A 17,815-nucleotide genomic window follows, 5' to 3' on the forward strand; every position below is an offset into this window, starting at 1 on the left:
CAACCTACTCAGTGGCCTAGTGGTTAGAGTGTCCGCCCTGAGATCGGTAGGTTGTGAGTTCAAACCCCGGCCGAGTCATACCAAAGACTATTAATATGGGACCCATTACTTCCCTGCTTGGCACTCAGTATCAAGGGTTGGAATTGGGGGTTAAATCACCAAAAATGATTCCTGGGCGCGGCACCGCCGCTTCCCACTGCTCCCCTCACCTCCCAGGGAGTGAACAAGGGGATGGGTCAAATGCAGAGGACAAATTTCACCACACCTAGTGTGTGTGACAATCATTGGTACTTTAACTTTAACTTTAACACACCCAGCATCTTCACCTCCAGGATGAGACCATCCAGGTTGTATAACCATATCATTTCTGCCCTGTCAGAAATGATTACAGGCAAGCTCGTCTGCATGTCAGTCATCTTTATCAAATTATCGACCTGACTGAAGTTTTCTGTCATAATCATTGGCACAAAATGCGTATGCTGCATAGTGTCATGTGCGTGAGCCTTTTACTGATGTCAACGTTGTGGGTCGATTGGCATCGGTGCATTTTATTGATGGGGTTTTGAAAGTTCAGAGTTAGCACGAGGGGACACTGGGGTCCATTGTTGTGCCATTCATCCACGACCATTCCCTCATGTTACAGCACGGCCCCATGTTGCAAGGAACTCTAAACAATTCCTGGAAACTGAGAACATCCCAGTTCTTCCATTACCGGCATACACACTGGCCATGTCTACCATTGAGCATGTTTGGTTATCCGAGGGGACCCTGGGGCCCATTGTTGTGCCATTCATCCACGGCCATTCCCTCATGTTACAGCACGGCCCCATGTTGCAAGGAACTCTAAACAATTCCTGGAAACTGAGAACATCCCAGTTCTTCCATTACCCATTACTCACTGGCCATGTCTCCCATAGTGCATGTTTGGTGCATAGGACAGCGTGTTCCATCCATCCATCCATTTTCTACCGCTTGTCCCTTTCGGGGACGCGGGAGGTGCTGGAGCCTATCTCAGCTGCAATCGGGCGGTAGGATTCTGGACAAGTCGCCACCTCATCACAGGGCCAACACAGATAGACAAACATTCACACTCACATTCACACACTAGGGCCAATTTAGTGTTGCCAATCCACCTATCCCCAGGTGCATGTCTTTGGAGGTGGGAGGAAGCCGGAGTACCCGGAGGGGAGAACATGCAAACTCCACACAGAAAATGATTCCATAGCGCGGCAACCGTTGCTGCTCACTGCTCTCCTCACCTCCCAGGGGGTGAACAAGGCGATGGGTTAAATGCAGAGGATAATTTCACCACACCTGGTGTGTGTGTGACTATCAGTGGTACTTTAACTTTAACATAAACTACAGATCAGGCCACCCCCTTACTCGGCTGAACTGTATGACACCCTTCCTGCACCTGCTGTGTTGCTGTAAAATAAGGCAACAACTGCTTGCATGGGTATGCGTGTGCGGGTGTGTGATTGGGAGGAAGCACCACTAACCCTGCGTGCTCACCCGCGACGACTCGTGCGTGGGCCCTACAAGAATGGCGCTCGTGGCACACCGCTCGATTTAACCCTCCACCGAATGCCACGGCGACGCCAGCCAGACTTTGTGCGGCCGCATGCCTCCAAGAAGAAGATATGGAAAAAATCTGCGGCCCCAGTAAATCTCTAGAGATTACATGGCTCCTCTCAGCTCTGGCCTCAGTAATGCCTCAAATCCAACGGTGCCATGTCGCCGCAATTTGGGCCCTTTTATCTCCAGCAAAGAAATGAATCTCAATGTCCACTCCCCATCAGCAGACGCCGTGCATGCCTTTCGGAAATTCCTACACGCGTTGGTGTGTCGCTAAAAGACAGGCGAGGCATGGGAGAGGGGGATTACATGTAGAAATAGCAATGGATCAACTGAAACACAACATTGGCTTGATTTTTTAATTGCGTCGAATGGGCCCTGCAGCTGTCTGTGAGAACAGCTGCTTGCCCAAAGTGTTTGGACAGAACACACTTGGAGAGTGCAGTGGAAAAGAACAATGCTGGGATGAATCATACGCAGTTTTACACGTTACATGAAAAAATGAATTTTGGCTGTTTCTTGCAATGACACATTTTCTATGCTGTCTGGCAGACGGTGAAACAGTAACATGCACTCATACATAAAGTAAAACAATACAATGTCTTTTTTCCCCACTCTCAGCTTGGAATTTTGGAGTGGAATTTATAGCAGTTGGAAGAAGCAGGGGGTCTGGAAGATTGTGAAAGACGGTGCAGTGCAGTATTTTTCAGACTTGAATCAAGCAGTGTTGGTGTGCTCTCACCCCCCGACTTAGCCCCGAGGACCTATGTCTGACTTCTCTGCAGCTATAAATCACCTTGTTTCAAGCAACCAGCATGCCGAGACTGTAGTTTAGTTGTGTTTCAACCAGCTAAACACTAAGGCTATGTCTACGCTAAGCCGGATAGCGATTATTTAGCCGAAGTCTTGTTTCAGCCACACTAAATCAGCGTTTAAAGTCCATCCCTCGGACAGTTTTTTATACGGGTAAGTGCGCTGTCTATTTCTTGAATCTCCGGCTCTTAGCTTTGTATGGACTCATTGATCGTTTAGGAACTGAGTTTGGAGAGGAAGTGACGCCAGAAAGACCGCACCCCACACAGGAAGGGACGTCAGAAAGAACGCGCCACAGCCATTACACAACGTCTAGTTTTGTACTCTATAACTATTGTGAAGCCATGAAGTGGTTGCGGCCGTCAAGTACGACCACCAATTTCAGCCTACAAGCACAGTGTCCTGAACAGATATCTATGATTGTTGTAAAATGTTCTTTACCACATTGTTTACTTTCACACGTCCATTAGAGATATGATTCATGTATGATGGCTCATGTGTGATTCACTACAATATGGCTAGTCTAACAGCTGCTGATGGTAAGGCAAGCAAGGTTTACTGTTAAAAGAAATGTGGCAATAGTCTACATTGAAACACAGGGTAAGGATACGTTTCCAGGTCAGAGGTGACTATGACGCACGCATTTTTGTCGCGCATGCGTACTAGGTCGCATTGCACCGGCGACCGGAGGGGGGTAGGGGGTCTTAAACGACCATTGTGTGTGTGACGACACGGATAAGTCACCTCCAGTGTTGCTTTGTGTGCAAGTTCTTAAATTTTACTTATCTGAACAATATCCAGTGTTGTGGTATTTCAATTAACTGGAATCCAGTTTGCAGTGGGGCCCTATTGTAGTGAATCACACCTGAGCCATCATAAATTAATCAAATCTTTATTGGACACGTGAAAGTATACAATGAGAACATTTTACAACAATCAATCTCGGGATCTAGATATCTGGTCAGGACACTCCTCACTCTTTTGCCTCCACCTTCATTGTCCATTCGTTTTTGGTGACTTCATATACTCTGGACCTAGACGTTGAGTCCGCGACATACGTGGCGGACAATAACTGATCCAGTCTGCTTAGCCAGTCCAAATGTGTTCGCCGATTTCCGTAGTCTTCACTCGACGGCCAGGTAATACAAAGCACACGCTACCTTTTTTATCACATCCACGGGAGCCCGCATTCTTGTTGTCTCTCCTTCGACAAATGGACGTAGTTTTTTGTTAAGTAGAATCACAGCTGACGCGAACATTGGAATGTTCTCTTGCCGTCTGAGAAGTGTTGTATCCGAAAGAGTTGCAATCGCTTTCTCTTAAAGTATTCATGTGTGATTTCCACAAACGTCTGTACATGTAGAAGAATGAGAAACACGGGCATGTTTGGATGACTCGCCTCCATATTTCCAGTGGTTAGCTCCAAGTTACGAAACTTTATTATGAAGCTGGCTGTGGTGCGTTCTTTCTGACATCACTTCCTGTGTGGGGCGCTATCTTTCTGGCGTCACTTCCTCTCCGAACTCAGTTTGTAAACTATCAATGAGTCCATACAAAGCTAAGAGTCGGAGATTCAAGAAATACATGGCGCACTTACCCGTGTAAAAAATTGTCCGAGGAGGGACCTTAAACGATAGATTAGTGTGGCTGAAACGGGGCTTAGGCTAAAGAATTATTCGTTTGAGGGGTTATTCGGCTTAGTGTAGACATAGCCTTAGTGTAGAAGGGGCTTAACCGTTGAAGTTGATATTCAACTGTCGGGCCGTGGGCCAAACGGGCCCATGAATAATATCACACAGGCCTTTGAGTTCAATTCAAAATATGGAAGCAACTATACATGACGTCATATGCAATATATTTGACAAGCAGTAGGTTCTTAAAAAAAGAAGAACTCTCAGATCATATATAGAGCATCTTTGACTACCATTTTTGTATGTAACATTTTTGGATGCTACAAATGTGTTGAGACAAATGGTAGATGGGGTCAGGGGGGTCTAGAAGAGGATCAACAACAGACAGAACGCTCATTCACATTGCACACATGCTCGGCTTACACTGGGGCCAGCCAGCTACCAGTCCGATGGAATTTTAGAGAATAGAGGAAGCTTTCCAAATGTGACATATGCTTCCAAGCCTTCCAATAACTTATAAACCCCCTAGGTACATAAATGTAGCGGCCATGTGGCGTGTGTGTGTGTTGATGTTGCAAGTACCGTGCCTCGATCTGATTAATGTGCTTCAATCTTTTTTCCATTTGGTGAGAAGCGCCCTACCCAGACATGTTGGAATTAGGCCTCATCTCTCACTACCACGCTGCCCTAATCAAAGTGCCGATTCTTGAAGCCGACAGCTGCTGTCATGTGCCTCGATTCCAATAGCTATCTGTCCCCGTGGCTGCCCGAGTACTTAGTTGGCCAGCTGATGTTGTCGAGGAACGAAGGCTATAGCGACGTCCCTCCATTTATATCGCAGCCTATACGCCAAAAGCACACACAGCCAAGGTAAGTTTGCATTTGTTTTCTCCACATTCCATCCTCAAAGATGCTAATGGAGATTTTAGAAGCTATGCTCTAAGATACTGGAAGCATATTTTTCAGGTAAAAAATATTTATATCGTGCAAAAATGGGCCCAATGAAAACTTCCATTTAGAAATGCACTACTTGGCTTTTACTTTTTTGGGTCTAAATGTTGGAAAAATTGCAGAAGGCAAAACACTGCGAGACTATGTACTAAGACAATTAGAGTGCATTCGCCATTTCCCAGCAATGGCCCTCTCTGTAAGGTGTGCACACACTTGCCACATGTCTCCACATTTAACATACAAAGTCATGCAGGAGGTAACATTGCATGGATTAAATGATAATGATAATTAGTCAAATATTTCAACGACAACAACACATTTGCCTCGCAGAATGACTCAAAATCCTCAAGTTTGTCCTTCGATCATGTGCAAATGGGCAGTTGGTCCGGTCGTGACAGGCTGTCAATAGAGAAGACACTGAACAGCACAATAGTTCTCTTCAAGGGAAATTTAAATCCAAAGGAAAAACACAACGGATCAGTCAATATTAAGTATTATACACATTGACACGGAAAAGTAATTACTTTCACCAAAGCACTCCCATCTTAAAATAGCATATTGATAACACAGAAGGAGTAACATGTCCACATGTTTGTTTAGAAAACATGAACATGATGTTAAAAGGGTTTAAAGAAGGGAATAAACTGTATATGCACAAGTGTTGTCCCGATACCAATAACTTAGGGGATCTGCTCCAATTTCGTTGTTCTTTGAACCTGTTCACTGTAATAATGACAAATAAAACTCTATTCTATTTTGGTACCGATACCGGTAACAAAATGTATTTCGATACTTTTTTAAATAAAAGGGACCACAAACAAATGCATTATTGGCTTTATTTAAACAAAAAATATTACGGTACATTAAACATATGTTTCTTATTGCAAGTGAACATACAAGACAACTTGTCTTTTGTTAGTAAGTAAGCAAACAAAGGCTTCTAATTTAGTCTGCTGACATATGCAGTAACATATTGTGTCATTTTCCATCCTATTATTTTGTCAAAATTACTAAGGACAAGTTGTAGAAAATGAATTATTAATCTACTTGTTCATTTACTGTTAATATCTGCTTACTTTCTCTATGTTCTATCTGCACTTCTGTTAAAATGTAATAATCACTTATTCTTCTGTTGTTTGATACTTTACATTAGTTTTGGATGATACCACAAATGTAGGTATCAATCCAAAGTTTATAAACATTATATCAATAAAAATAAAAAACGAAATAAAATGTTGTGATGCTAAAAAATATCGATGTAATCATAGTAGTATGGACTCGATACGCTCCTGTACTTGGTATCATTACAGTGGATGTCAGGTGTAGATCCACCCATGACATTTGTTTACATTATTTACGTGCCTCCACTTTGACTGAGACTTCTCCCTGCCAGCCATGCTATCATTGTTAGCACTTCCATATAAAGTGCACTGACAGATATAGGTTTGAACTATATGCTACTTTGTATTAGAAATGGCAACAGCGGAGGATGCATGTGCATGTACGAGCCAGTCTGAGAAGAGAATTGAGAAAAGGAAAGAGCTTATTGACTAGGTCGGACTACAGTGGCGGACTGGCGCAAAGATCTTTGGGTCAATTTCTACCATATATGAAGATATCCGCTGACATTACACTTGGGAATAAAGTAACAAATTGGGCAAATTGGAGGAAGTATAAAGGAAGGTAAGATTGTTTTATAAATATCTCCGCCATGCCAACATGGTTTGATTTAAAAATGTTCCAGACTTATGCAGATCCCAATAAACAAAAACAAGTACAAACAAGTAAGAACAGTGGGTTTTGCATTATAGAAAACCCAAAACCAGTGAAGTTGGCACGTTGTGTAATTCGTAAATAAAAACAGAATACAATGATTTGCAAATCCTTTTCAATTCATATTCAATTGAATAGAACTGCAAAGACAAGCTGTGTAAGTTACCCATGCCTTGGGCACTAATACACCCCCATACCATCACAGATGCTGGCTTTTAAACTTTGCGCCTGTAACAATCCGGATGGTTCTTTTCGTTTTTGTTCCGGAGGACACGACGTCCACAGTTTCCAAAAACAATTTTTAAATGTGAACTCGTCAGACCACAGAACACTATTCCACTTTGCATCAGTCCATCTTAGATGAGCTCGGACCCAGCGAAGCCGGCAGCGTTTGTGGGTGTTGTTGATAAATGGCTTTCGCTGTGCATAGTAGAGTTTTAACTTACACTTACAGATGTAGCGACAAACTAGTTACTGACAGTGGTTTTCTGAAGTGTTACTGAGCCCATGTGCCTAAGGGTAATATCATCGCTTACGTGCAGCGATTTCTCCAGATTCTTTTAACCTTTTTGATGATATTACGGACCGTAGATGGTGAAATCCCTAAATTCCTTGCAATAGCTCGTTGAGAAATGCTGTTCTTAAACTGTTCGACAATTTGCTCACGCATTTGTTCAAAGTGGCGACCCTCGCCCCATCCTTGTTTGGGAATGACTGAGGATTTCATGGAAGCTGCTTTTACACCCAATCGTGGCACCCACCTGTTCCCAATTAGCCTGTTCACCTGTGGGATGTTCCAAATAAGTGTTTGATGAGCATTCCTCAACTTTATCAGTCTTTGTTTACTACTTGTGCCAGCTGTTTTGAAACATGTTGCAGGCATCAAATTCCCGAATGAGCTAATATTTGCAAAAAATAACAACGTTTTCCAGTTCGAACGTTAAGTATCTTGTCTATGCAGTCTATTCAATTGAATATAGGTTGAAAAGGATTTGCAAATCATTGTATTTTGTTTTTATTTACGATTTACACAACGTGCCAACTTCACTGGTTTTGGGGTTTGTAAGTCCCTTTTAAAACACATAATGCAGGTAGTCTCCCTGCTCCTGTATGAGCTACATGTTTGTCAATAACAGGTGCATTGTGTTATTATTAGGGCTGTTAAAGTCAATATGATAATAACCCGTTAAGTATAACTTCCTTTAACAGCAATAATTTTTGCATGCGTCCTTCCTCATTTTTTACCCTTGGTCCACTCTGTAGCGTAGGAAATGTACTGGCGTCCAGAGGAGCTACAAGCTCAAAAATAGCAACCAGAAATGTACATAGAAAAAGGACATTATGGAAATCCCAAATCCAAAGCCATGGCAAGATGTTCTCCCGGTAAGACAAGACCATTTTATATTCAATCCCGGTAAGACGACATCATTGGAGCGAACGCCTGCTGGCGCGCTATACCTGCTTGTAGAGAGGACAAGCTTTATCGCCGTGTTTACATTACAATTGAGCACAATAATACCATAAAATGTAGATTCTTACACTAAAAGACGGTACAGAGGAAGTTTAAAGTCACTTTTATCAGAGACCGCTTATCCTTTTTGGGGTCGCGGTATCCAAACAGGGTGTAGCTCCTCTCCTCTGAATGCAAGTGCTCCAACAGTAGTAACACAAATTCTTTACTACTACAAAATACAAAGTCTGGCAGGACATTAACGCACTGCAGGTTTTTTTTTTTTTTTCATTTTCTTTAAAATTGTGTTTATGTCATTTTTGTGTTGAGCTGTTTAAAAGAGCACAATGTTTAAAAACATTTAATCCAAGCAAACAAATTGTCCAGTCATGGTAATAAAAACCTAAAAATTATCTGTCTAGGGTACACTTATTAATGACGAAAAATTATATTTATCTGCGAATAATCACAAATTATTTTGAGTTAACTATGAACAATCTGTGATTAATCACACTTAAATATTTTAATCGTTTGACAGCCCTAGTTATCATACATTGATTAACTTCATTTTTGTACTGATGTTAAAAATATGCGGTGCATGAAGTTGACGCCACATCAGTGCTTTGCTTGAGCATCATCTAATATTGTGTAGTGGTATTCCACTATAGTTAACATCTTTATTCAGTCCCTCCAAGAATTTGCCATTACGGCAATTCACGCAAATTCAACCAAGCAGAGTGAATTATTTGCGGCCTCACAACTTTGTCCAATGCAACCAATTTCCCGGCAGATTTTGTCTAGTCAGCGTCATTTTCGGGAATTTGACTCTGAGCAGACTCAAACGCGCACATCAATTGTCTAATCAAAACGTATGTTTATTTCTCGTGTTTATGACGCAGGAACAGCAACTTGTAATAATAAAGTACCGTATTTTCCGGACTATAAGGCACACTTAAAATCCTTTTTTTTCTCAAAACTCGACAGTGCGCCTTATAATAATGTAAGGAATACGTTTGGTTGAGCTTATCCACATCGAAGCTATTTTATTTGGTACATGGTGTAAAGATAAGTGTGACCAGTAGATGGCAGTCAAACATAAGAGATACGTGTAGGCTGCAATTTGATGGCAATATGTCTCAAGTAAACAACAGCAACATTTTTAATGTTCCATTGAAAATATAGAACATTACACACGGCGCTCAAAAATCTATCAAAATGTTTTAGTACGACTTTGGTAAGCTATGAAGCCGCACAGCTTGATGGATTGTCGGCGCATTGAAAATATGAGTATTAGGATGTCGTTGTGGCTTGTGCAGCCATTTGAGACACTTGTGATTAAGGGCTATATAAATACACTTTGATTGATTGATTGATTTTTTTCCAATCGTTGTTGGCCTCCCTTTGCTTATGGGTTTAGCTTACAAGAAACACAATCAAACTCATAAAATAAAAACGTGTATTCAATATTATTGGGGCAAAAAAAGGCCTCAAAATATCGCAAATGTCGTAACTTTCTAAAAAAGCTGCCGCAAATTTGTCCATAAGCTGTGCGCTTCTATATTCGCTTTTTTGCAGAACGGACTCTGATATTAACAAAAGAAACAGTAATGTAATACAAAAATTGTCAGTCTGTAAAAAAAAAATTTTTTAAAAAATAAATAAATAAATAGACATTTTAGGCCGCGATAATCACAAAAAAAGCCTTCAAAATTCTGGAGGCGCTGTATAGTGTTATTGGTAACACTTTAGTATGGGGAACATATTCACCATTCATTAGTTGCTTATTAACATGCAAATTAGTAACATATTGGCTCTTAATTAATCATTATTAAGTACTTATTATTGCCTTATTCTGCATGTCCTTATTATACAACAACCCTAACACTAACCCTAACCCATACTTGCCAACCCTCCCGGGAGACTCACGAATTTCAGTGCCCCTCCCGAAAATCTCCCGGGGCAACCATTCTCCCGAATTTGTCCCGATTTCCACCCGGACAACAATATTGGGGGCGTGCCTTAAAGGCACTGCCTTTAGCGTCCTCTACAACCTGTCGTCACGTCCGCTTTTCCTCCATACAAACAGCGTGCCAGCCCAATCGCATGATATATGCGGCTTTTACACACACATAAGTGAATGCAATGCAAACTTGATCAACAGCCATACAGGTCACACTGAGGGTGACCGTATAAACAACTTTAACACTGTTACAAATATGCACCACACTGTGGACCCACACCAAACAAGATTGACAAACACATTTCGGGAGAACATCCGCACCGTAACACAACATAAACACAACAGAACAAATACCCAGAACCCCTTGCAGCACTAACTCTTCCGGGACTCTACAATATACACCCCCTCGCTACCACCAAACCCCGCCCACCTCAACCCCCCCATCTCCCGAATTCGGAGGTCTCAAGGTTGGCAAGTATGCCCTAACCCTAAACAAATACCTCTAAATTAAGTAGAGATGTTCGATATTATCGGCCGATAAACGCTTTAAAATGTAATATCGGAAATTATCGGTATCGTTTTTTTTATTATCGGTACCATTTATTTTACATTTTTTAATTTTGAATTTATTTTTTTTTTAAATTAAATCAACATAAAAAACACAAGATTCACTTACAATTAGTGCACCAACCCAAAAAACCTTCCTACCCCATTTACACTCATTCACACAAAAGGGTTGTTTCTTTCTGTTATTAATATTCTGGTCCTACATTAAATATCAATATATATCAATACAGTCTGCAAGGGATACAGTCCGTAAGCACACATGATTGTGCGTGCTGCTGGTCCACTTATAGTACTAACCTTTAACAGTTAATTTTACTCATTTTCATTAATTACTAGTTTCTATGTAACTGTTTTTATATTGTTTTACTTTATTTTTTATTCAAGAAAATGTTTTTAATTTATTTATCTTATTTTATTCATTTTTTTTTAAAAAGGACCTTATCTTCACCATACCTGGTTGTCCAAATTAGGCATAATAATGTGTTAATTCCACGACTGTATATATCGGTATCGGTTGGTATCGGTTGATATCGGTTGATATCGGTATCGGTAATTAAAGTGTTGGACAATATCGGAATATCGGCAAAAAGCCGTTATCGGACATCCCTAAAATTAAGTCTTTATTACTTAGAATATGTTCCCAATACTAAAGTGTTACCGTGGTATTACATAAGGGTTAACTTATGTTGACATGTGTTAGTTAAGCCTTACCTAAAACATTGACCCCCGACGTCCCACTGTATTTTCTCAACTTGATTTCAACCAGGAAACTTTTGAAAAGACGGTTGCGTTGTGATAAACATTTAAATAAAAACAACAACAACAGTGATTCAAAGATGGAGGGGGAGCTCAACCCAACCAATCAAAACAAACGCGCACAAACACAAAGGCGGCCCCGACGGTCAAAGGTCGCATGGGCCCTCGCTCTCTTTTCTTCCCCCCCGCTCCCTCCCCTTTGACTGAGAACGTCACAAGTCCCTCTGTGTGTTGCCCTCCATTTTATTTTACCCATCGTCCCTCATCGGGCCGGCGTGACCCCGCGACCCCGGAGCTAGGGTTACCTTGTCAGTTGACTGTCTATTCACGGGCACGGGGGCTTGACGCTGTGTCAACAGTGGCACTGCGGAAAAAATAAAAAAAAGGTGTTATAATAGGCAAAATAATCGATATGTGGTCACAAATATATGTTTGAATATGGAATTAAATGAATGGAGACTTTTTACATCCCGTTTACTGAAAAAGGCTTAGGGGTCCCTATAAAAACACTCCAGCAACACTCCCCTCCCTCCCGCCCGTGAGTGTGCTGTCAGCTATCATTCAGGGTGCTATAAGTGGGATCCTTGGGTGGAGATGCTATCGTGGCGGGCCCCTATGCATTCACACCACAGTTGTCCTTATCTCTTCTGCAGATAACAGATCTCCTCCACCAGGCGAGACAAACACACACTTTCTAAATCCGCCACCTCACTCAGCTGTTTTATAGGCCGTTCAATTGCAGAGCGCTTTCACAGAAAAAACAAAAAGAGCCTACTTCCTGTTTACAATTCAGTAAGTGCATGCCTGTTATAGCCGACGCTGCACGGGGGCGTGTGCTCGCTACTGATTCCCATCTCTAAGTTGACAGCTCTGGATGAGTGTGAAATGTCGCCGAGCGTCGGAAGCATGACATATCAACAATGTTTTGCCACAGTATCCACTTTAATCACTTTGCAAACATCCCGGTAAACAATATTGTTGAAGGATTTAACCCAGCCAGATTAGAGCAGACGGGTCAGCGATGTGCAATTGGGTAGAAATCTTGTTGCCGTAAACAAATTATAAACAAGAATAGTTACAGGGGTGTCAAACTCATTTTAGCTCAGGGGCCGCTTGGAGGAAAATCTGTGCACACGCAGGGCCGGACTATTAAAATCATGGCTTTAAAACTAAAAAATAAAGACAACTTCAGATTGTTTTCTTTGTCTTACTTTGTCCAAAAATAGAACAAACACATTCTGAAAATATTACGATAAAAATATAGAAAATAATTACCGGCAGCGGTAAAGTTTAGATCCATGAAGGAAAGAAGAAATTGAATGAATTTTTATAACTCAATACATTTATGTATGCATAAAAATGTGTTTTATTTTGTATTCAAAGTTTATTCATCAAAGTTTACTTACCGTATTTTTCGGACTATAAGTCGCTCCGGAGTATAAGTTGCACCGGCCGAAAAAGCATAATAAAGAAGGAAAAAAACATATATAAGTCGCACTGGAGTATAAGTCGCATTTTTTGGGGAAATTTATTTGATAAAACCCAACACCAAGAATAGACATTTGAAAGGCAATTCAAAATAAATAAAGAATAGTGAACAACAGGCTGAATAAGTGTACGTTATATGACACATAAATAACCAACTGAGAACGTGCCTGGTATGTTAACGTAACATATTATGGTAAGAGTCATTCAAATAACTATAACATATAGAACATGCTATACGTTTACCAAACAATCTGTCACTCCTAATCGCTAAATCCCATGAAATCTTATACGTCTAGTCTCTTACGTGAATGAGCTAAATAATATTATTTGATATTTTACGGTAATGTGTTAATAATTTCACACATTGGTCGCTCTTGAGTATAAGTCGCACCACCGGCCAAACTATGAAAAAAAACTGCGACTTATAGTCCGAAAAATACGGTATGTACCCTTAAATCATGAGTGTCTCAAAGGGCTGCACAAGCCACAACGACATCAAGGCAAGAAAAAACTCAACCCAATAGGATGACAATGAGAAACCTTGGAGGGGACCGCAGATGGGCGACCAGTGCAATGGGCGTAGAGTGGATCTAGCATAATATTGTGAGAGTCCAGTCCATAGTGGATCTAGTTAATAGTATTATTTTTTTAATGAACTAAGTAACCTTTATGACAACCTTTTTCCAAAACACAATGTAGAATGTGAGATATAACAGGATAATGCATACATTTATCATTTGTTTTCAAAACAGTTACCAAAAAGTGGGACCCCAAAAATTTACTGTGGGACCCCACTTTTATGACTTGATGGGGTCCCTGGGACCCCATTTTGAAAAGTCCTAGCGCCAACACTGATGGAGTATTGGTGCGTGCAAAACAGCAGCAGCTGGCTGTGGCCTGCGGGCCGGTTTTAATACTAATCAAATATCATCCCGGGGGCCATAGATCATTCAAAGTCAAAGTCAAGGCCTTGACTTTGACACCAATTGACTAGATGAGGCAATTCCTGAAGGAATTGCGTGTGAATGCTCCAATGCTAAAGTTGAACTGAAATCCTGGAATTTGTTTTAGAATTGTTGAAGGAGAGCACACAATTCCCAAACAGGCTGCATATTTTGAAGTTGGAACAGTTACAATCAGATGAAAAATGTGGGAGTTGTGGAACTTTGAAGAATGGGCACTTCCTGGAAATTAGGGAATTTGGGGAAAAGTGGCATTTTTGTTTAATGATTAGGAGCATGAATGTCCTGTGTGGAATGTGTTGATGTTGGAATGGTTTGAACAGGTTGAAAAATTTGGTAATTGTGCAACTTGGAAAAATGTCCCATTCATTTCAATGGGAACTTCCTGGAAATTTGGAAATTTTGGGAAAAGCTGGATTTTTAAAAAAATGATTAGGAACATGAATGTCCTGAATGAGCTGAATTGGTTGGTGTTGGAATTGTTTAAATCGGTCAAGAAATGTTGAAGTAGTAACAGTTTTTAATTGAGAAATTCCTGGAATTTCGGGAAAACCGGGAATTTTTCTAGTTCCTTAACCAACTTGGTTTTTGTCCTGAATATGAGGAGTGTTTTGACGGTGGAACGGTTGAAATAGGTTGAAAATGTGAAAGGATTAGTTTAATTTAGGAAGGGTGGAAATAGGTTACCAAAAAACGTGAATTTCTGGAAATTTGTTGAACGTGGAAAAATGGTAGTTTGAATGTCTAGGATGAGTTGAATGTGTTGAAGGGGGAATGGTTTGAATCGGTTGAAGAATGTTGGAATTGTGGAAGTTTGAAAAATGGACAATTCATTTTGAAGGGGAAAATGCAAAAAAAAAAGGAATTTGGGGAAATCCGGGAATTATTTTTAGAATTGTTGAAGTAGAGCACACAATTCCTGAACAGGAACGGAAGTTGGAACGGTTTGAATCAAGTGAAACATGTGGGAATTGTGGAACTTTGAAGAATGTACCATTGATTTCAATGGGAATTTCGGGAAAAATTGTTAATTTCGGGAAAAGCGCACATTTTTTTGAAAATGGTGAAAAACTTGAATGGTCGAAATGAGTTGAAATGGTTGGTGTTGAATTTTTTCAAAATCGGTGGAGAAATGTTGAAGTAGCAACATGTTGAAATGAGAAATGGTATTACGGAATTCCTGGGATTGCAGAAAAACCGGGATTTTTTTCAGTTAAAAAAAGAACTTCGTTGTTGGTCCTGATTAAGAGGAATGTTTTGATGGTGGAGCGGTTGAAATGCGTTGAAAAATGTGGAAGGAGTAGTTGCCAGAAAAAAGGGTGGAAATAGGGCTTTGGAAAAGCAGGAATTTTGGAAAATCCTGGAATTTGGAAAAGAGGAAGTTTGAATTTCCAGAATGGTGGAATATGTTCAAGGTGGAATGGTTTGAATCGGTTGAAAAATGTGGAAGTGGTGAAAGTTTGAAAAATGGCCAATTCATTTTGAATGGGAAAAATGTCCCGGTAAACCTGGAATTCTGGGAAATCTGGGAATTTTTTGAATTTTTCCAGGGAAAGCCCGCGATTCCCGAATAGGCTGAACAGTTTGAAGTTGGAACGGTTTGAATCGGATGAAAAATGTAGAAGGTAGAGTGCATAGTTTGAATTTCCAGAATGGTGGAATGTTTTAAAGGTGGAATGGTTTGAACGGGTTGAAGAATGTGGGAATTGTGGAAGTTTGAAGAATGTCCCATTCATTTCAATGGGAATTTCCCAAAAATTTGGGAATTTCGGGAAAAGCAGGAATTTTTTTGAAAATGGTGAAAAACTTGAATGGTCAAAATGAGTTGGTGTTGACATTTTTCAAATCGGTGGAAAAATGTTGAAGTAGTAACATGTTGAAATGAGAAATGGTATTACGGAATTCCTGGAATTGCAGGAAAACCAGGATTTTTTTCAGTTCAGGTCCTAATTAAGAGGAATGTTTTGATGGTGCAACGGTTGAAATGCGTTTAAAAATGTGGAAGGAGAAGTCGCCAGAAAAAAGGGTGGAAATAGGGCTTTGGAAAATCCTGGATTTTTTTTTAAATTGGAAAAGGGGAATCTTAAATTTCCAGGATCGTGGAAAATGTTGAAGGTGGTATGGTGTGAATTGGTTGAAAAATGTGGAAATGGTGGAAGTTTGAAAAATTACCAATTATTTTTGAATGGTTAAAATGTTCCGGAAAACCTGGAATTCTGGGAATTTTGGGAATTTGTCCAGGGAAAGCCCGCGATTCCTGAATAGGCTGAACAGTTTGAAGTTGGAACGGTTTGAATCGGATGAAAAATGTGGAAGGTAGAGCGCGCCAAAATCTGGAGAAGAAGAAGTAGAGGAATTAGAAAGTAGAAATAATTTATATGGGAATTTCGGGAAAAGCGGGAATTTTTTGGAAAATGTAAAAGACTTGAATGTTCTGAATAAGTTGAAATGGTTGGTGTTGGAATTTATCAAATCGGTCGAGAAATGTTGAAGTAGTAACATTTTTAATTGAGAAAGGGTATTAAAGAATTCCAGAAATTTCGGGAAAACCGGGACATTTTTCCAGTTCAAAAAACAACTTTGTTTTTTGTCCCGATTAAGAGGAATGTTTTGACGGTGGAACAGCTGAAGTGGGTTGAAAAATGTGTAAGGAGTAGTCACCAGAAAAAAAGGTCAAAAAAGGGTTTGAAAAAAAGGAAAATCTGGGAAATTCTGGAATTTTTTTGAACTTGGAAATATGATAGTTTGGATTTCCAGAATGAGTGGAATATGTTGAAGGTGGAATAGTTTGAATCGGTTGAAAAATGTGGAAATAGTGGAAGTTTGAAAAATGGCCAAATAATTTTGAATGGGAAAAATCTGGGAAATCCTGGAATTTTTTTGAACTTGGAAATATGATAGTTTGGATTTCCAGAATGAGTGGAATATGTTGAAGGTGGAATAGTTTGAATCGGTTGAAAAATGTGGAAATAGTGGAAGTTTGAAAAATGGCCAAATAATTTTGAATGGGAAAAATCTGGGAAATCCTGGAATTTTTTTGAACTTGGAAATATGATAGTTTGCATTTCCAGAATGAGTGGAATATGTTGAAGGTGGAATAGTTTGAATCGGTTGAAAAATGTGGAAATAGTGGAAGTTTGAAAAATGGCCAAATAATTTTGAATGGGAAAAATCTGGGAAATCCTGGAATTTTTTTTTAACTTGGAAATATGATAGTTTGGATTTCCAGAATGAGTGGAATATGTTGAAGGTGGAATAGTTTGAATCGGTTGAAAAATGTGGAAATAGTGGAAGTTTGAAAAATGGCCAAATAATTTTGAATGGGAAAAATCTGGGAAATCCTGGAATTTTTTTGAACTTGGAAATATGATAGTTTGCATTTCCAGAATGAGTGGAATATGTTGAAGGTGGAATAGTTTGAATCAGTTGAAAAATGTGGAAATAGTGGAAGTTTGAAAAATGGCCAAATAATTTTGAATGGGAAAAATCTGGGAAATCCTGCAATTTTTTTTTAACTTGGAAATATGATAGTTTGGATTTCCAGAATGAGTGGAATATGTTGAAGGTGGAATAGTTTGAATCGGTTGAAAAATGTGGAAATAGTGGAAGTTTGAAAAATGGCCAAATAATTTTGAATGGGAAAAATCTGGGAAATCCTGGAATTTTTTTGAACTTGGAAATATGATAGTTTGGATTTCCAGAATGAGTGGAATATGTTGAAGGTGGAATAGTTTGAATCGGTTGAAAAATGTGGAAATAGTGGAAGTTTGAAAAATGGCCAAATAATTTTGAATGGGAAAATCCTGGAATTTTTTTGAACTTGGAAATATGATAGTTTGGATTTCCAGAATGAGTGGAATATGTTGAAGGTGGAATAGTTTGAATCGGT

The 17,815-nt window shown here is 39.8% G+C and overlaps 1 protein-coding gene across 2 annotated transcripts in view; it reads left to right on the forward strand.

Annotated features, from left to right (window-relative positions):
• The first annotated feature begins 4,777 nt into the window (after nt 1-4,777).
• Nucleotides 4,778-17,815, forward strand: part of rgmd (RGM domain family, member D) — a 40,766-nt gene continuing 27,728 nt past the window's right edge. The window contains exon 1 of one of the 2 annotated variants that reach the window (XM_062038637.1): nt 4,778-4,889. In XM_062038637.1, the coding sequence (XP_061894621.1) occupies nt 4,810-4,889 (80 nt within the window). In that variant the 5' untranslated portion in view covers nt 4,778-4,809. The remainder of the gene's footprint in view (nt 4,890-17,815) is intronic. The other variant, XM_062038638.1, reaches the window with a different exon arrangement.

The sequence above is a fragment of the Entelurus aequoreus genome, linkage group LG27, assembly GCF_033978785.1.
Source record: "Entelurus aequoreus isolate RoL-2023_Sb linkage group LG27, RoL_Eaeq_v1.1, whole genome shotgun sequence".
In the NCBI taxonomy this organism is placed as follows: Eukaryota; Metazoa; Chordata; class Actinopteri; order Syngnathiformes; family Syngnathidae; genus Entelurus; species Entelurus aequoreus.